The sequence below is a fragment of the Podarcis filfolensis genome (assembly GCF_964270895.1).
Source record: "Podarcis filfolensis genome assembly, chromosome: 3".
NCBI classification, from domain to species: Eukaryota; Metazoa; Chordata; class Lepidosauria; order Squamata; family Lacertidae; genus Podarcis; species Podarcis filfolensis.
Window position 1 is genome coordinate 91,708,736 of NC_139606.1, and position 21,492 is coordinate 91,730,227.

Consider the following 21,492-nt stretch of genomic DNA (forward strand, 5'->3'; position numbering starts at 1 on the left):
CATTCAGAATATGTGTATCATTCACAACAACAAAATGTATTTTAAGAAAATATTGTTATTATTGTTATTATTTTACTTCAAGCCACCCCAAAAAGAAGATTCTGATTATTGCCTTGTTTAATAAACTTACTGGAGAAGCTACCTTACCAAGGCAATTGTTGCCATACTCAACTTTGCAATGATTTACAACAGAAAGATGAAATTTTAGTCAACTAGGTGATGGTTGCATACAGCAGACTTGCCATGTGGAGGAACCTAAGTGGAACCCCATATTATTCAAGCCAATAATATGTACTGGGATTCAAACAATTGCTTTTTATCTTTAACCAAAGCAAAATATTCTGAAAGAGCTAAGTTTCTATTGCTACCACCTCATTGAGGTCAAGGGGACGGCTTTCCAATTTCTACCTGATCCAATGGGAGTTGGCTCACCATTCACATTTAGCTGTACAGCATAATCCTATGCATGTTTATTTTGGGGATGTGACATTTGCTCCTGAGTAAGCGTGCGCAGTATTGCAGATTTATGGTGGTTCTAGGTAGAGGCTTAATATTGCAAACAGACCTTTAAGATACTACAAATGGGTCATTTAATCAAATTTCTCCCAGAAATCTACATTAAACAGGACAGGGGGGGATTTTTGATACTAACACAGTTATATGGATGCTGCATAAAACCTGCATGCATGAGAAGTATTGATCCCACAATAAACACTCATCTGAAACCCTTAGGCTGCGACCATATACCCACTTACCCGAGTAATACCAACTGAACTCATTGGGGCATACTTCTGAATAAACATGTATAGGACTGTGCTGTTAGTCTATCTCCTCTTCACTGAAATCATGGCGAAAGAGAGACTTCCACCACCAGGTTATTTACTGCAGTCTCTCCTTCCTTTCAGGGCAGGCAGCAGCATCCTGTTGAGATTTTTAGCTTGGCATACTGGCCACAGCAACAGTGCAAGGCAGAAGACTGAAGAAGGTGCCCCTTTTTTCTCACCCACCTTAATTGTATTTTTTTTATGTAAGGGTGCACATCTTGGGTAACAAATTAGATTATATTTTATGCCAAAGAATTGTAGTTCAAAAAACTAAAAGTACAAATTGAAAATCTGTTCCATACAGAGCACCCTTAAGCATATTAGAAGTAAGTTCCACTGAGTTCAGTGGGATTTACTCCCTAGTAAAGTGTTAGGGATTACAACTCTAAAGACAATAGCATGAAGTCTACACTCTTGGAGACACATAAAAAATATGTGTGCATAGAGGTTTTAGCGATTAAGCAGTCTACAAATTTTGTTAAATAAATAATATATATATAAGAAATGTGTGTATGTAGCAGACATACAGCAGACACATACGGCCCATATTGGCCAACCTAATTAGCACGATATCTCAGATGAAATTAGAAATCTTGTATACAAAAATTAATAATAATCACCATTTATTACTATGCTCTACAACATCTATTCAATATGCTTGTGGGGGGTGAATAGTCCCATTAACTTCAGGTTCTCTTGCACCATACACCTAAAACCACATGACAAGACTGCAGACTAAAGTAATGAGGTCCTTTTGCAGTCTGTATTGCAGAACATTCTGCCACACCATTCCTTCGTGTGTTATTTGTATTTTTCCTCCAGTAGTGGAAATATTATAATATATAGGATGCTTGACATAATTGTGTCATCATAAAAAACGGACTAGTACTATTGACTTTACCGTGTCTGAATTGGTTCAGCATTGCTTGGACATGCTACTATAAATCACTGGAGGATCAACCACAAGAAAAGCCTTTAAGTGAGAATGGCTGGGTGCATAATTTGAACATGTTTCTGCCAATGTGTTCTAATTGACAAGATGCATCTTTTCTTCCTCAGCCATGTGAATTGCAAAGAGCAATTTAGCCAGGTATTTCCCAGCTTGTGTCCAGCAACTGATGATACTCTGGGAGCAGAGAATCACACATCAAAACTTCACAGCAATCTTCTTGGTCAGTTTTTGTAGGCAGCCATCTTGCTTTACAAGCCCCTCTGTGGAAAAAGGGGTAAGGAACAAATCTTCCTCCTTTTGGGAGTTGCAGTTCTATGATAAAGTAATATGACAGAATCTTTTGCTCCCGTCACATGCAGATGAAGCCATATTCAATAGTCGTATTTGTTTTGTTCATGCTGGGGAACTGGAAATCCCAAAGGATGTAAAACACAGAATGGTAAGCAGGAGAAGCAGTTTGTTCAGCCATCTATTACTTTCAATTTTTTTAACTTCTTCTAATGATTTCCCCCCTTTTTACATCCAGTATGGTGGTTGGGTTCAAAGCTTCCATTTCTTTGTGGTGCTTCATATAGCAAGCGTGACTGCAGACCAGCTTGTCTTTAATCTCTACCCTTTGTAGTTTCCAGTCTTTAACGCCTTCTTTGAATTAGGAAGTCACTAAAGAGTAGATCATGCTGTATATAAAGAGAAAAGGTACAGTATGAAAAGATCTCTTTGAATATTGCAGCACCTCGTTTAGCTTCCTAACCCTTTCCCCTTATGCTGACTCGGAAGTCCCATTTCCTTCCTTGCTCTGTATGTGAAACCTGCTCCTTTTTGGCAACTCCATATTATATCCAAATTATGATGGATTTACAAGGAGAATGGGAAAACATGCAGGATAGTTTTATTTTTACCGTTTCCCCAGTGATTTCCAAGACATGCCTGAAATTCTGCTTTGTCTGATACTAAGAAGAAACCTTTTGCAATAGTGTGTTTGATCTTTGAAATTTCTGCCGGCAATTCCCTGAAGTACGGGTAGGATTTCTATTTAAATGTTGCTGCTTTCCCCCTCCCCCGCCCTTTTCCTTGCGATGCAAGAAAAATGAAGATTAATGAGAGGGGGTTTTTTCTTTGGAAAAGAGCCATAAATAATGTAATTCTGGTCATAGCTAAACAGTGGAGTCCTTTTAAATACACACAAACTCACACCTAATTAAAGACTATTGCTTTGTAGAACACTTCTAAGGAAACACACTGATATGCTCCAGCTGCAGCCAAATTAGACATGAGCAGACCTCTGTGTGCAGTTTTTTGTTTTTATACTTTATAAAACCCTATTTTATATTAAAACATCACAGTTGGAGCTCAGGACAACATACATGGTGTTTTGAGGTGGCGTCCCAACTGACCAAACCCAGACCCAAGTTGCTTCACAAGATTGCTAAATCACGTACCTTCAGACAGGTCCATAGAGGAACGTTTCAGTAGGAGATGGGTCTGGTCTTAGCATCAAAAGGGACACCAGCCTGGTTGAGGTGGAAAATAACTTATTGTGTGGCAGGGGAGGGAAGGAACCTGTGCTCTGCAACCATTCACTCCTCCTGCTGTTTAAAAACTGATTGTGCTCTCTATTTTCTATATGTTTGGAGCAGATACATGTTTAGAACACATGGATCTGTTGCCATCACCTCTGGTTCAGCCTCTCCGACAGGTAGCATGGTTCTTCTCTCAATCTATTAGCAATCTGGGCAGTGTTCTGCCATTCCACTTCCTGTTCCTTGAATTCGGTCCTCCTTGCATTGCCAAACACCCTCCTATGTCCCCATTTCAGAACAGTCAGCAGTTTACTTTATTCACTGTACTCTTTCCAAACTGATTTTACTTATAAACAGTCTGCGGAGGTTAATGGCAGATTACATAATCTATAAAAGGTATTGTTGCCAGAAAAGTGTTTTGCTGCTTTTATACATGGTAGCTTTCTCCAGGTAATGAAGCATGAGCACACATCCTGATGTATTAACAGCTCACAAAAGAAGTGTGTTAAGTCTGGTGGCACACAACTAAGGTAGGGCTGCGGCAGTGCAATGGATTAAGGGGCAAAAGCAGCTTCTTGGGCTGTGTACACGTTGCCATCTTAAACCATAACTAGGTTATTCTTTTTCTTAATTTGGATCAGAGCTAGTTGGGTGAGGGAAAATGCATCAAAATGCAGTATTTCATAAGAAGCAATCAGGGCAGATACAGGATAGATATAGATTGTGGTTAAGGTCATGTGTACAACATTTCCCTAACCAGTGGTGGATGCAGATTAAATGGGAGTGTGTATGCAGCCTCAGAAACACTGCCCCATCTCCTTTATGGCACTTCAAAGCTGCATTGGCTAGATCCTAAATGTGCCCAAGAAAATGAAGGAATACCTTCATGAATAATTGGCTAGGAAGTTGTTCTAATGTTCTAATGGTCTTTCATTAGCTCTTCTATCTGCGGCCGGGGTGGGGGTGGGGAATCTCTCATTTTGAAGCACACCATCAGTTTCCATATACATATATATCGAAGTACTGGAAATCCCTCACTTACAAATACACCCTGAAAATTGCTAGCTTCCTTCCATTATGGTCACTTGGGTGTGCCCAGTGGTTTTACAGTACTCTGTGCGTGTCACTCTGTGATGACTCAAAAATAGGAGCAGAAATTGGTACAAGATGTGTACCAGGGAAGGAAGAAAATGTTAAAATGTATAGACGGCAACACAAAATAGTTACTCATTTATTGTTGCGCTACACCTTAATAGAGTATCAGAGGTTTGACCAAAGAACCCAAAAGCCTCAGCAAACAGTATTACCCTGCCTGTTCTTTGTTAAGTGTTGTTCTTAGTTGCAATAACTATAAATCTTCCCTAGCCTCTGTCCACCCACAATCACTCTACCCTCTATAGCAGGTGTGGGGAAATCAGTGGCCCTCCAATCCACCCTCTAAGACAGGGATGTGGGCCTCCAAGATGGACAATGAGAGCTGTACTCAAACAACCTCTGGAGCACCAAGATTTGCCCACCTTTCCTCTAAGGTCTTTACCACTCTCCTTGAGGGGAGTGAAACCAAGCTTACCAGTAAAGATAGTAGAAGAACGAGAGGAGATAGAAAGCTAGTTTACACCAGGCCTCTCTTTGGCAGTAGATCAAGGTGTCTGCATTCATTACTGCAGGAGGGTCATATGCTAGTTCCGTACTGTCTGCTGGACAGTGGAAATACCTGGAAAAGAAAAGGAAACACCTGGTGAAGGAAAAGCCTATACACAAGCCATTTGTCATGAGAAGCTAGGGGCTGTGGGATATTTAAAAGGCAGTCAAGCCAACAATTCATGTTTTGCTAGATAGGCACATGATAGGAGCTGAAGCTGATAGAGTTTTCCTGTAAGTTTGCTAGACAGGACTCTGTGAGAGACACGCCCCCGTGCCCTGATCCGGGGAGGGCGTAGCTATCCTGCCTGCCAGGCCATGCTCTCTTCCTCTTTCTGCTCTGCCAACAATGTAGAACAGGAGTCAGCAACCTTTTTCAGCTGTGGGCCGGTCCACCGTCCCTCAGACCATGTGGTGGGCCGGACTATATTTTTTGGGGGGGGAGGGGGAATGAACGAATTCCCAAGCCCCACAAATAACCCAGAGATGCATTTTTAATAAAAGCACACATTCTACTCACGTAAAAACACGCTGATTCCAAGACCATCTGCGGGCCGGATTGAGAAGGCTATTGGGCCGTATCCAGCCCCTGGGCCTTAGCAGATGTTCTACATCAGGGGTAGGCAACCTAAGTATGAGCTCCAAGCTCAGACTCCATTTTAAGCTAGACTTAAGTATGTCTTTGTAATTGAAATACCATTTTAAGCCTGCCTGAACAAAGCTGTTGTATCTGTTACTCTTCAACAAGTACTCCGAGTGGGCAAATTTTTACCTTTTACAAGACTGTTTGTGTGATTATTGTTCTAAAGGAGAGAAAAGGGGGAAATATCAGGAGAATCTAGTCTGCCTTCAAAGCCTCCTGGATTACTAAAACCAAAAGGCTAAAACTAGCCTATCTAAGCTTCTCTGGAAGTGACAGATGCAGCAAGGGAAACAATGAACTTCCAAGCAGGAATATGACTTACCTCCAGAAGTGATAGAAAAGCAGAGGAATATTCAAGCCAAGGGTCAGCCATTCTTGAGCACACAGAAACATTATACAGAAAAGGCTATGGATCGAATATTCTGGCAATACTAGCTGGGAATGGGGAAAAGAAAACAGAAAAGATTGTACAGTTGTTGGATATAATAACTCTAAGTTGTTGTTGTTGTTGAAACCACCTTGCCAGAAAATGAGCCACACCTACAAATCTCACTCTGCTACACCATCCGCCAAGGCCTACTTGGGTGATGAAAGACAATGATTCTTGGGATCCTGAGCAAGAGAATTCCTGGAACCGGCCTACGCCTTCCTCTACTTGTACTAAGAAGTTATTTAGCCATTTGAAAAGTACCTGGGGAAAAATCCAAGATTATCTGCTGTGCTTTGTGTGGGAGACTGACAAGTCATTGGTGTGTGCATGTGCTTGAGAATGAATAATTAGGAAGTTTTCAACATTTACAGTTTCCTGTACAAGAATGAGGTGGATATCTGGAGAAGGCAGAAATTAAATATTACTCCTTTTCTCAGTAAAAAGTAATACTTTTTGAGACCTTAACAAAATTCCAAAGCAGAACTGGTATCTATAATATAGTTGCAAAATTCTAGCATAATGTACATGGTATGCCAACTTTGCATTTATTTACTTGAGGCATTTATACCACAGCCTTTAGCAAAAAAAGACTATCAGAGGGACTTAAAATTCAGTACTAAGTATTTAGCCTACAGACAGAAAAAGTATTTAGCCCACAGACAGAATATAGTGTGGGAAGTCTGTATCAGAGCCTGAGGAACAGATTTGAAGCAGAATGCGTTCCATATCCTCTTCCCATGTTGTCCATAAAAGACAGAAATCAACTATTGGCCAATTGTAGTAATGGATAGTAAAAGTGAATTTGCAAATGCACTCCAACCTGCCTGTGTTGTAAGCATTTTTTCACATTTAAAATTTTCTCTGTATGCACACATTCATTCATTCTCTGTGTGTATGTTGATGGCATCTGTCTGTCTCGGAAGGCAATGGAGGAGTGTACCTTTGGGGACGAAGACAAATTGTTGGGCAGTTGCCCAACGCAGGAGAGACATGTTTTGTTGCAGCTGGAGCAGATGAAGGCATCTATTTGTGCTGCTGCAGTGTGTATGGCCACAATTAACATGTGTTGCGTGTTACCCAGTTTCCTCTCCTTTTCCAAGCTGCTCTCATCTGCTATTTCCCTCACTGTCAACCCTCTCTTAACTCTGTGAAATTAGAAAAAAACCTTGTCCGTTCTATTGATGCCTCATTAGTTTCACTGTTGTGTTAAATTCAAGTATTACTATCTATACTTGTGCTGGTGCAACTATTCAGGCCCTTTCGAAGAAGCAGAGTAGGGGAAATGCTGAAGAAAAGGTCAATGACTTCCCCTGACTTTATCAGTTTCCACCAGATACTAGGGACCAGACATTGGTGAAAATTGGCAATGCTACCTTGTTAGTTTCACTAGATAGGAGAGATGGGAGAACATGGTAAACAAAACAGCAGTGGAGTAGACAAACAGGAAAGTTATTGATTGGATCCTTAATCCTTCCTGGTTTGTCTTTTGGTCCCAGTTTACACACTGGTCTCAGCTGCTGGCTTTGTCTCTTGACTTTGATCTCCTGGTGCAATTCTTGGCTCGTGGGTCAGATCAGACCACTGCCTAGAGCTCAGGCCTGACAGGGCCTGATCCCTTACCCAGTTATGTCAAGATAGATTTCCATACTTTGCAGTGCGCACGGCATTAGTTTATGTCTGAGACACAAGCACTTAGCATGAGGGAACCTGGGCTGCTGGCCAACCATTAATGTTTGGATAAACAATGTATGACCTGACTTAGCCTCACATGGAAGTGTTGTGTGTAGCAAATCCTACAGTCTGTCACAAGTGGCCTTCCAGTAGTATATTCCACACATCAGGTGAGGGCATTAAAGAGCATTTTTAAAAGCTAATCTTCAGACTCCTCTTTCTCTCAGAGACCTCTGAAGCCTGCCTCTAAGAGCTAATTCAAACATTATACAGGCAAAAACCAACTGACATGTGTCTGATGGATGCGTGATCGCACAAGGCGCCAAACCCAGAAGTGACTTGAAAACATCAGACCAAAAAAAGCCAGACGGAAACAAACCTATATACAGGGGGAAAAAACCCCATTTATGTGGGTTCAATATGTGCATGACTGCACACATGGGCATCACATGCTGAACCTGGAAGTGACCTGAAAACATCACAAAATCAGCACCAAAACGGGTGGGGTGCAGTGAGGCAGAACTGGATGTTTGCAGGCTTTTAAAATTGTGGAGCACAACTGGCACATATCTGGTACTATGTATGACTGAACCCAGGTAAGAACATACAGCCATATCTAACATAAAGCAGTGATGGTGGCAAATAAATCCAGCTTCTTTACCATCATTACCATCATGAGATCCCAAGAGAATGAAACCCAGCTTTCCCAATAAGGCTCAGACCCACTTCTTGAGCCAATCTCGAAGAAGGCATGTGAATGCCATCTTAAGAGTCAGCAGAAAATGAGTAATAACCTCCCTCAGACCATCTATGGACCATCAATTTCCTCAGCTATTTTTTTAGTTGGCATTTCAACTCTTTCTATTCACATATGGTAGCACTGCAGGAGGACAAGCCAATTAGTGAACGACATTTTAAGTCTTCATCATCTCTTTCTGGGAAGTGAAAATGTCTACAAAATATCCCTGTGGAAATCTGTGATCTGCTGTGATTTGTTCTACATTGATTACTAAAACAGACAATGTGAAATTTTATCCCCCAGCCCATGAAAAATCCTTACAGGACAGGAAGGAACCATGATTTTCAGAGCAAGGAAATAATTGAATTTCACTTTGGGTTTCCTCTTAGAGCTGAACGACTGTTAGCTGGGGCTCATTGAGAAATATCAGCTGCTAAAGGAACACCTCTGTGAGGATAACAGCCAATTACCCTATTTAACAGCTATTAAGTGGTGCTAATTGCAAGCTATAGACCACAAGCAGGATAGGTTTAGAGCAAGCAAGGGGAAGCAAAAGAAACCGGATGATACAAGCAAGTAGCAGGACTTTAAAAATGTGTGCACTGAATTGGAATAAGCACCCAGCTGGGATGCACATGGTGGCAGCTCCCTTCTTATGTTGTAGACCTTAAAATGCTTGGGAGCATTGCATGTGCACTATTAAAACAAACCTACAACCACCACAGCAAATAGAGACTAAAAAACAAATGTGGACCATCTTCACCTATATCAATGTTAAGAGATGGGATATCCATCAAAGGAAAGAGGGACCTTTCCCCATATATGGTGGGCATGCTTAAAAGAAAACATGGCTTTCACAGACAATTCTTGGCAGCAGTTTCAAGATAACAGATCCAAGTTCCACTGGACCCTTTTTTTCAAAATGGATTATTCCAGTTAAATACTCTATGTGTGGTACCAAAATGTATTAACTACCTACTGAATATGGGAATAGTTGCTGGAAACATATTGCACTAGTACTCCATCATCAGCACTGATTTGTTTTTCAGACAGAATTTAAGGCACGGAACCTGATTTTTATCCATGAAGTTTATTAACTGCTGTATAGTTAAGAAAGGCTTCCCACTAAGGTCCCTAAGTAACCTTTAAAATCAACGAAGTGCACTTATTTAAAATTGCACCCAGGCATTGCATTCAGCTAGTATTGTTATTGGGGGAGGGGGTGCTCAGTGTCTGCCAAACAGATTTTTTTTTTAGAGATTTGCCAGAGCCAAACGGAAGCATTTTTAGTAGTGGTGTAATTTTTTGGGTGAGAGGTGTTTTTTGGGAGCCTAAGCTGCATGGGAATTGGAATATTTTGCATTTGTTTTGTTTATTTTATATAGGTTTTCAAACCACTGCTATCCCTGCCACAAAGCTTTGGGATGGTCTTGGCTACATGCATAAAGAAATGCTACTGCTTTGATGAATCACAGCCACACAGAAGAACTTCAATATTACAGCACAGCATACAGCTATATTTCAGTTAAGTACTTAACTGAGTGTGACCCACTAAACTCAATGGGATTTACTTCTGAATAGACAAGCAAATATATCTATAGCTCTATATCTATAGCTCAATAGCTCAAGCTACAGCTCTAGCTCTAGTAATGGCTGGTGTAGTAGGGTAGAGCAACAGAGCTGCCCTCCTGACACCCACATTACTATAGCTTACCTGGATAGGGCAGGGCAGGTTGGTAGACGAAAATGAAGAGTTTGGATTTGATATCCCGTTTTATCACTACCAGAAGGAGTCTCAAAGGGGCTAACATTCTCCTTCCCCCCCCCCCACAACAAACACTCTGTGAGGTGAGTGGGGCTGAGAGACTTCAAAGAAGTGTGACTAGCCCAAGGTCACCCAGCAGCTGCATGTGGAGGAGAGGAGACGCGAACCCGGTTCACCAGATTATGAGTCCACCGCTCTTAACCACTACACCACACTGGTAGTAAGGTTGCGGCTGTGAGGATGCATTGGAAGGAATGCACATGGCTCTGACCTGGCCACTACCCTGCGCCACCAAGGTAAGTGGCAGCAATGAGGGTGTTGAGGGAGTGAATCCTCAGCTCCACCCCACTCCACCTGCCTTTCCCTTTCTGCCCGACTACATAACCCTCTGAATTCTCCTGGTTAACTCTCACACTTTTCTCTCCCTCCGCTCCACTTCATTGCCTTCTCTATTTGCATGAACACATATCAGCAATCCTATGTTACTCTTTCTTTCCATACAGATAATTTTGCACTGCAGCCCTATTTCTCATTCCCTCTTCTCTTTCGGTAGCACTGACCTATCAGCACCACCTCTACTGCTATTCCAGTTTGTCTGTTTATTTACCAGACAGATCTCCCTGTACCCCCATCTTTCAGATACCTTCCTCTACTTTATATTCCTCCATACCAGGCATCCCCAAACTCGGCCCTCCAGCTGTTTTGGGACTACAACTCCCATCATCCCTACCTAACAGGACCAGTGGTCAGGGATGGTGGGAATTGTAGTCCCAAAACAGTTGGAGGGCGAGGTTGGGGATGCCTGCTCCATACCAAAGTCTTTCTGTACTCATATTCTCCATTCTACCCCCCACATACACACTTCACAGCTGTTCTCTGTCCTTCACAGATAGCTCAGCACTTCCATCTCTGCTGCTCCCATTCTCTCTATGGTGCTCCTAGCTTACTGGACCACCTCAAAATATATTCTTAAAATATGGAGATATTAAGTGTCCAGAACAGACAAAAAGGATGGATTTTCATTTCCACATCTGAAATCCATTCCATCTGAGTAGTCACATTATAATTCCTTGCAAGGCAGCAAAAGCGTTACCACTAAGCTTAGCTTTAATTAATGCCTATTTCCCTGCTGAAAGTGATCTGTTTGAGACCCATCTCTTTGATGTGATGCTAAGAACTAAAGCTTGCAGATTGTGACATCTTTGCATGAACTTCGGACCAAACCAGGTTCACAAGGACACACAACTGCCAAGTGAGTGCTATAAAACTAGATAACAGTGATGATGATTGCACCAAACTTCTCTGAAATATGTCTTTAATACTTTTTTTTAATGAGCCACAAGCTAGGTTAACTTTTCTAATGCATGTAATTTACAAGTAATTACGTTATTTATCTCTTTAGTTGTACAGAGAATCAGTCAAATTATTTGAAAAGAAACAATTCCCATCATTATTGCGTTTTCTCTCCACAACAGCATAGGGTATAATTACATTTTTGCCAGTAAAGAACTGTCACAAATTACCACTTCACAGGAAATCGCTAGCACCTTCTCGCTATCTCTTGTCAGAAAGTACCACAGGCTCTCAACAATCTCTAACCAACTTGTTGGAAACTATTATACAGTATATTATTTTGCCATTTCTAACTGAGACGGGGCAACTCTCCTTACCAAATTCAAGGAACGTTTGAGGGCCTCCTTCTCTTCTAGGTAACCTTTTAATGGCCACATTGCAATGGTGGGTGGGGCCAGAGGCAAAAGTGTTTAGAGCAGAGGTTTTCAACCTTTTGAGTCCATGGCTCCCGTGACTGTTAAGTTGTGGGTGAACATATCAGACGACACAGTGATTCTTCAGACAGCTCTTGTTTATTCACAGGCCAGAACTGAACTGAACTGAAGTGTTCAGCCAGCCTGCTTATATAGAGCTCCACTACAATGCAACAGTAACAACTTTCTGTAACTATCTAAACAAAAAAATTTTTTTTCTTCCAGTAGCACCTTAAAGACCAACTAAGTTAGTTCTTGGTATGAGCTTTCGTGTGCATGCACACTTCTTCAGATACACTGAAACAGAAGTTGTATCTGAAGAAGTGTGCATGCACACGAAAGCTCATACCAAGAACTAACTTAGTTGGTCTTTAAGGTGCTACTGGAAGAAAAAAATTTTTTTTGTTTTGACTATGGCAGACCAACACGGCTACCTATCTGTAACTGTAACTATCTAATCACTGAACGTCACTTCCAATTCCTTATTTGCATATGCGGACCTGAGTGAAAACTATCTACAGTATTCCCCTGCTGGCCCAGGGTGACAACTTCAGTACATAACAGTGACCAACTACATTCTTTCTGCAGCACCACCATGGGGCTCAGAAGCCCAGTTATGTCACCCCTTGCCTGCAGAGCCGGCAGCCCCTCACCCCTTTTCAAACACCCTCCCTTGTGGAGTGTTCCCTCTGCATCCTCTCCTCTCCCCTCTCCTTGGGTGTCCTCTGGGCAGCCACTGCTGCTCCCCCTGGTCTCTGAGCTGCCCCCCTCGCCCCAGAGAGGTGCCTCCTCACACTGCCCTACAGGGGCCTGGGAAGCACCCCCTGGCCAGCCCCAGAGGCACCATTCGCATGGGGAGCTTGTAGCCAGAGCTGCTGCAACAAACAGCCATGTAAACCTTTGGGAGGCAGAGACGTGAGAGGGCATCAGAGGAGGGAGGGAAGGAAAAAGGGAGAGAGGCCAGTGTTGCTCACAGCACCCCTGACCATCATTCAAGGCACCCCAGGGTGCCATGGCACACTGGTTGAAAACCACTGGTTTAGAGCAATGCATGTAATTGTTAGCTATGTACAGTAGACTAGTTTCTACACACACTCAAACATTCCTCTGTTTCCTCCATCTAGGCAAGCAGGAGGCATACACTAGAGATCAAAAACACATTCTAGCCAGGTAAAAATACTCAAGGAGGGGGTGAAACAGGACTGGTAGTGGGTGTAGCCTCAGGTGATTGTCAATGGCTTAATGGAGGAACTTTGAGGGCCACATTCAGCCCCCAGGGCCAGTGTTCCCTACCTGCCTTAGTCTATCACTTGCTCTATTATACTACACTGCCCACTCCCTGTTGGAAAAGGTGCAGAGAAGCACCAAGTCTTCTCCAAGGTGATGCTTGTTGTTGTTTCACAAGAGATATACTCAAGGCAAAAGGAACCTTGATTCATACTTTGTGAAGTACAGTCGTACCTTGGTTCTCAAACAGAATCCGTTCCAGAAGTCCGTTCGACTTCCGAAAACATTCAAAAACCAAGGCGTGGCTTCTGATTGGCTGCAGGAGCTCCCTGCACTCAATCAGAAGCAACTTCGGACGTTCAACTTCCAAAAAACGTTCGCAAACCGCAACACTCACTTTGGGGTTTGCAGCTTTCGGGAGCCAAAATGTTTGAGTCACAAGGCATTTGAGAACCAAGGTATGACTGTACACACTTTTTGCTGGCAATGAGATTAATTTTTGGACGTGGGAAAGGAACCTGGTTGCAAGGGAAATGATATGGAAGAAGCCTCTGTAAGCTGATTTCTCCAAAGCCTTTCAAAAGCACTTTATTCCCCTCCATCTGTCTGCCACCATTATTATTATTATTATTATTATTATTATTATTATTATTATACCACCCTTCATCCGAGGATCACAGGGCAGTTTACAATATAAAAACACAAGAATACATAGCATCGTAACAGACAAAGACAACACCTTCCCTCCGCCCCTGCCTGCAGTTTAAAAGGCCATGGATTGTTTAATAATCCAAAGGCCTGGAAGAAGAGGAATGTTTTTGCCTGGCACCTAAAGATATGTAACGAAGGAGCCAGGTGAGTCTCTCTGGCGAGAGCATTCCACAAACAGGGAGCCACTGCAGAAAAGGTTGGCGCCCTCTGGGCCTCAGCCATATCATAGAGGCAGGAAGAGAGAGAACACCTCTTTTCAGTGACTCGTGCAACCTTGCAACAGCTCTGCAGTTTACATAAACAGCAAATTGCTCCATTTCTCCTCTGACAAGTGAGGGACACTTTACAGAAATAGTCCAAAAATAAATGATTCATGAAACAATAAAGGGGAAAGGATTTCCATGAACTAGCTAGAAGTTTTGTACTCAGTGTATTTTTAGCCCAAAAGAAATTTTGTTCTCGGTGATAAAAATGTAAGGAACAGAAACAATGCCTTAATAGAACTTGTCTTCAGGACTTGAGTTCAGAGTTCACCCAGAATCGTAGGCAGTCTCAAGGGGCATCTAGTCCAACTTTCTCAATAAGCAACAAGACTCCATTCTGTCTTCTTGGTAAAAATTCAAGCTCATCTCTTTCTGACTAAGGCTGCAAATCTATGCACACTAACCTGAGAGTCAGTCCCAATGAAATCATTGGGGCTTACTTTTGAGTAGGCTTGTATAGGGTTGCACTGTAACAGAGGCAAGATGCTTTAGCTTGCTATAATTGTTCCCGTTTATTACATTTTTGCTTACAGCCAGGACAGTACATGTTCTAGAGCAGTACAGTAAAGAGCAAAACTCACAGAACTTAGTTTTCTGGGAATCTCAGTTTTAATTTTAAGAGAAGTAGGTTGCTAGCCCTCATGGCCCTCAAGATGAGCCTGAAAGCAATTTTTAAGTGATTTACAAGCAACTGTATGCATGTCTACTCAGAAGTAACTTCCATCATGTCCAATAGGGCTTACTCCCCGGTAAGTGGGTATCCTTAGATGTTTCTAGTTGATCAAAAAGCACCCCCATATGGGACACAGGTACTCAAACATTCTTTATCTATGCTATATTACCATGAAAATATCAGATGTCCCCTTCTCATCTGAGTCTGAATGTCTTATTGATATGTCTGTTGTGATGGCCATTAGCCCAGGTTAGGTCTGCCAACAAGAATGGAGCCTCCATATTCAGAAGCAATTTGCAATATTGCAATTTGCAATATTACAAGATGATGAAGGCAAAGAGCAGTATGCTCTTTGTGTTATTACATTGTGATATGCTATTATCTTGTGAAGCACCCTGAGACCTGCGGCTATAGGGAAGTATACAGATAATAATTTCAAAGTTTAAGAAAGCCACCATAAATTGAACACCATTCACACACTCTTTAAATGTGTAACCAAGAAGAAAACTTAAGTGAAATTAAGCAGAAATATTCTGGTTCTTTTGCTTATAGCTGAACTGTTGTGTTTTTCCCAGAGCAGGTTTTTTTTAAAGAAAAACACACCTTTCCAACACTTAAAAAAAACCAAAAACCTAAAAAAAACTGTCTGCTTATCTTCCTATAGCTTGCAATATGTTCTCAAGTTATTTCTAGGGCAAACAGACCCAAACAGCAAAGTATGAACTCACAATACAGGAAGAAAAATAAACAGGAAGAAAACAAGGGATATTATCTGGGCCATCATTAAGAGACTTGCTGTCAGGATTCAGGTCTCACACCTGGAACAGCAACACTCCAGGGATATGCTCTATTTTCATATTTCATTTAGCACCTGGAGGGGTTGGGCAAAAGATAAGTTATTTGCAGTGCTGTAGTGCTTTCACCACCAGTCTGTATATTCTGGGATATTCAAATGGTTGCTGGGAGACTAGAGCAAATTTCTTACAACTAGTCAGTTTGCACATTATGCTAAACCAAACTATGGCTTAGCTGGAGTATGTAAGCACAGGATTCCAAAGAAGAGATTGCAGCCACTTTGTTCCTACTGCTGTGTGGCTTAGTGTATTTTCTGAACCCGGGTTCATGGTTTGTTTCTTCCAGACAAACCAAAACTGCAAATAAACCTTGGTTATAGCTTATGGTTTGCCTGGAGCAAGTTAAGCATGAGACCACGGTATGGGTAAAAATTACATTGATATTTATATCATTGGCAGAGCTCTTACATGTACATTTATTTTCCTTTATAATGAACATCAGTATAATATATCCTTATATTGTTTCTATTATAACATCAATATATTATATTACAATTTACAGTTGTATTTTAGAAAAATATGAATCCTCTTGAGGTTTAACCCTTCTTAATTATTATTTTGTAAAATTGCTGTGAAAGAAACGTAAGATGCTTTACCGGCATTATGTTTTAAATTAGTTTTTAAAGCGTATCAAACATTTCCACTGAAGATCAACAAGATGCGCTTTAGGAGTACATGCTCTCCAGTTTCCTCTATGCCACCAGAGTGGAAATTGTTGCATACTAGCAAGTGTAACCCTCCATCCATCATGAACACAAGGTACCATAGGACAACTAATTAACGCAGCTAGGATTTCTAAGAACCTGACCACACCACAAGCTTGGTATCTTTACTGCTTGGTATCCCTTTCTGGCAAATGCAGATGGCATCTAGTCAAATCCTGCACCACCTGACAAATATTATTGTCATACTGGCAGCCTGGATGCATGATGCAGCTAAGCAGGTCAAGGTCTGGTCAGTGCCTGGATGGGAACCACCTGGGAACCACATACCTGCTGCCTCAGGTTCCATGATGGAAGACAGGTGGGATTTCAACTGAGTAAAAGGAATATTAATTTCTAGTATTCTCCAGGAATCCATTTCTATTTTCTATGTGTGAACTTATTATCATCCTTACAGTTTTACTTTAGTTTATTGCAACTGATAATACAATGAGGGGGCAATGGCCTCTTTTAGTTTTCTTGTTATAACCAAAAATATAAAACATACAGAATCAAGGTGGTTTGTTTCTTTTTAACTGCCCATGAACTTCCTTTTTTATATAAAAAAAAATTAGAACTATTTACAAGTCTTGCATGGTTAGCAGCACAGCAAGTGGCTTAAATAGAAACCCTAAATATAGCTCTCACTTTGTCTCAAGCAGAGTTTGCCAGGCCATGCTATCTGTGCCATTGTCTCATAGGACATTTAAGCTATTAAAATATGAATTCAATGATTGCCTGAAGAACCGCAGCAAAGGGTTGCTTTGTTTTTTACAAGTGCTAGTAAGTCTTCACAATTCATCTCTGTTGCCTCTTGACGTGGGTTTTGCTACTAATCACACTGTTGGAGGAGCTTTCTACAGGTTTCCTGTGGCCCATCCAATGAGTCAGACTCAGCAGTGTCATGATATAGAGGAGGTCTGAATGGGGAAAGCATTATCCGCTGTAAGAAAGATTGCAGGGAGTGAAAAGCCGCTAACAAGGCAGCCATCTTTGGACTCTAATGGTTGCAGGCAAAGTGCACTCACTCCATCTCTGTTACAATCACTGTCAATGGAGGGGACCCATGGTGGGCCATTTTCTGTTCTCATTATGTTTTTTGTCATGGGGTAATTCATCAAACCTAAGAATATCTCCTGCACTCTGTTCAGTAAAATTGCCAGAATGCATCTTCCTACTGCCAGGACTTCAAATAGCTTCATTTCTACTAGATGATAATCCAGGGCAGGTATAAGAGTGAAACTGGGAGCACAAGGAAAACTTGTTCCACATAGAATCACAGAATAGGGAGAGTTGGGAGGGACCACGGGGGTCATCTAGTCCAACCCCCTGCAATGCGTGAATCTCAGCTGAAGCATCCATGAGAGATGGCCATCCAACCTCTGCTTAAAAACCTCCAAGGAAGGAGAGTCCACAACCTCCTGAGAGAAACCGTTCCACCATTGAACTGCTCTTACTGTCAGAAAGTTCTTTCTGATGTTTGGTTGGAATCTCTTTTCCTGCAACTTGAAGCCATTGGTTCGAGTCCTACATTCCAGAGCAGGAGAAAACAAGCTTGCTCCATCTTCCATGTGACAGCCCTTTAGATATTGGAAGACGGCTATCATAACTCCTCTCCGTCTCCTCTTATCCAGGCTAAATATATGCAACTCCATCCACCATTCCTCATAAGAAAGCACAGGAGCATTTGTCAAAAGCACAGGATCATATCCAATATTGTGTGAGTAGAAGGCAAGCTTGTCCAATGGAAGTTTCCCTCCCCTCCTTCCCCCAAAAGCCTCTGCAGAGGGTGGGACAAAGCCTTTGTCTTTGAGATTAAGCAGATCAGTTTCCTGCCCAATTATTTTTAAATTTATGGTATTTTCAGTGTATTTCTAAACATATTGCGAACCCAGAGGCTTTCAAATAGGACTGGGTGCACTTTTAAATAAATATAGTTACACAGAAGTAGAACTCTCTGAAGTCTGGAGGAATTACTTCTGAGTAAGAATACTGAGTATTAGGACCCTTCCAGACTGGTATTATAACTGCAGGTATATCCTGAAACCTGTTACTGACTCATTAGTGCAATAAAGGTGTCTTTATTCAGTTTCATTAGTTGTTCTGCGATGCGTCCCCTGAAGCTACCTCATCATTGCTATCTGAAGGGCAATAGAACAACAAAAGCAGGACACACACACCCCAAATATTTGTGATATGAAAAGTTGTGGCATTTCAGAAGGAAGTTACAGGATATGCACTGATTGGAAACTTTTGCAGGCACAAATAGTATTGAAAGTGGGATTGCCTGTGATTGCCCCATAAGAACAAACCACAATAAATGTGCAATACTAAAGACACCTGGAGGGGTCCTTACATTGCTAGTCCCATCTAACCACACACATAAAGAGCATGGAGAACCTTGGCCTCCAAGTAAGTATCAACAGTACAGTCAGTTATGCGGGAGTTCTTGCCATCCAATGTGACTAGTCAGTAAAATTTTACAATTCCTATTCAGCCCTTTCTAAATTAAGAAGCAGGTTGACCTAAGTTAGTCAGCAGCAACAACAATGATTTACAGAGGTAATCAAGGAAGGACTATAAATTCTATTTGTGGCTTTAAGACCAGCTCAGCTGCTCATTTTCTAAGAACGTAAAACCAAAGGCCCATCTGGTCCAGCATTCTGTTGACCACAGAAGCCAAGAAGATTCCTCTGAGAACCCCACAAGCAAGACATGAAGGCAGCAACCTTCTCCCTTTGCTGATTTTTAGCAAGTGATAAGCTGCATATAGCCATCATGCTAGTCGCTAGGAATGAGCGAATATGTCAAATACATTTTCTCTCAGTTTCTCATTTTCCAGTTTTCTATTATTTTGGGGGGTTGTTTTTAAGTTCTCATGAATATTCATCAGCATTTTCATGTGAATTTCTCCAACTATACAATATTTTAAATGCAGTTTCCCTTAACACAATACATTTGTGTATGTTATTTTCACAAATATATGCATTTATATGTGCACTTTAATGTACACATTTTTGAATACATTACTTGACCAGAGAACAGCCTTGCAAATTTCAGATAACCGTAAATTTCGAAGGGTAGCTTTATTTCAGGTTGAATATTGTTTTAATAAGTGTGAATTTGCCTTTAAATACAAACTTAAATTGTTTTCTTCCCCTCATCCCTACTTGTAACCAGTAACAGAGCAGTGTACATTTAGGGGTCTTTCATCACAGAAAATTTGTAAACCAAACTAGTATGGACATCAGTGACATGACTGCCATAACAATTTTCTGCATGCATTTTCTAAGTATGTCATGTAGATTGGTCCTCTAACTGTTTAAATAAATCACTAACACGCTTTCAGGCAAAGATGCTAGATTTTTAATATAGAAGGAAGAGCCTTAAACAGTTGGGTAAAAGGTTGTACAGTAGTTGCTGTATAGAACATTGGTCTTCAGCTGATAGCTCCTGCCCAACAACTGGATGGTGTTCTCCCCTAAGGTGGTTTGTGCTCTAATCATGGAGCCCAGTTGTACCAAAACCAACAGTAATAGTCCCACAAACTTTAAAAATTGTCATGGGTTGAACCAATCATTTTCACAAAAAGACCTTAAGGTGAAATCTTTCATTAGCCCAACTCTTTAAAAAAAATGAAAAAAGAAAAGTGCCTAACAGATTTTGTTTTTCATTCAAGTGAGTTATTTCAGGAGAACGCTTTAGGAAGCAGAAAATGCACACAACATACTGCACTATCCAAGGCCACGCAAAGCAATATAATAATGAGGCCGCATACCTGAAGTGTGCCTTAACAATTGCATCCATCTTCCCCAACATTTTACTTTATTCATAAACTAGTTTAGTGTTCTAATTGCTCCCCAAAGCTCTGCCGCTAACCTTGAATACCCCAGAATTGCTATCCAGAGAAAGCTACTGTAAGCAGTTGTCTACCGTGAGTACTGCCTTTCTGTTGAATTATCTTGTTTTCCTTTTTCCCTAAAGCACATATCCCAATTAAAAGCAGCATTTCCCCGAAGACCTCTGGAAAAGGGACTGTATTAACAAACAATTTAAGAGTATGAAAAGTAACCTGTTCCCTAGAGTGTGCGGTATGTGGAGGATGTAATTAACGGAAAGGTACTGCTTCTGCTGTTAGCAAGGATGCTTAGGCTCAATAAAAATTAAATACCAGTGTGGGCAAGACATCTCCAGGCAACACACATATATTAATAAAATTACCACTGTCTGTTGCTTTACATTACAAAAACTGGGGCACGGCTTGGAAACTAGAAGGATGCTGACTTAGCAAGTAACACAATGAAACTATTTCCAGGACAGCAGTAGTGTTAGTATCTCGGAGCAAAGAGAAGATAGGAAGCTGCCTTATACTCAGACAGATCAGTGATCCATCAAGCTCAGCACTGCCTATATAGATTAACAGTGTTTCTCCAGGGCTTCAGATAGGCCTCTTTTCTAGCCATACCCAGAAACAACAGGGATTCACCCTGGGGCCCTTTGAATGTAAAGCTTCATTCCAAGTGCTCCCATCAGTGAGCTGGGATAGCTGGGTTGGTAAGCATGAGAATCAACCTCAGGGTCGTGGGTTTGACCCCTACGTTGGGGGAAAGACTCCTGTATTGCAGGGAGTTGGGCTAGATGATGCTCAAGGTCTCTTCCAACTCAATGCTTCTATGATGAGCTATTGTCCTTCCCTCGAAAACAAAGAACACAAGTAGAACAGCTGCAGTGTTTCCAGGAGCAAGTGAATAATATGTCGACGTCATGCACATTTAAGGACCTGACTGAGCCAGCCAGTTCCAGACCTGAATACATAGGTGTTTGAAGGTGAGCAAACACATATATAGGATATCCACATGTCATGAGTTTGCTGTCGGGAACACCAGTGTGAGACTATTGTTTCCCATAGCACTCAAGGTGTGGGGTTGCTGTGAGAGCCACTGTGCAGGTAACCTCATTAGAGAATTAACAGAAGATCGTTTATTGCTCAAAAAGTTACGTAAAGAGAAAGCAGCAAATGCTTTTCCAAGACCCTTAAAAGAAGTGCTCAGTTTTCCCTTTCAAATGTTTGAAAATCATAATAAAAGGCTCACAATAAAAGGTATGCCATTT

The 21,492-nt window shown here is 41.4% G+C and overlaps 1 protein-coding gene across 2 annotated transcripts in view; it reads right to left on the reverse strand.

Annotated features, from left to right (window-relative positions):
* Nucleotides 1-295: 295 nt before the first annotated feature.
* CNIH3 (cornichon family AMPA receptor auxiliary protein 3) overlaps nt 296-21,492 on the reverse strand; it is a 65,716-nt gene continuing 44,519 nt past the window's right edge. The window contains exons 4-7 of one of the 2 annotated variants that reach the window (XM_083605646.1): nt 5,903-6,015; nt 4,867-5,010; nt 3,216-3,287; nt 296-2,453 (exon numbers count right to left, since the gene is read on the reverse strand). In XM_083605646.1, coding sequence (XP_083461772.1) covers nt 3,218-3,287; nt 4,867-5,010; nt 5,903-6,015 — 327 coding nt within the window. In that variant the 3' untranslated portion in view covers nt 296-2,453; nt 3,216-3,217. The remainder of the gene's footprint in view (nt 2,454-3,215; nt 3,288-4,866; nt 5,011-5,902; nt 6,016-21,492) is intronic. The other variant, XM_083605647.1, reaches the window with a different exon arrangement.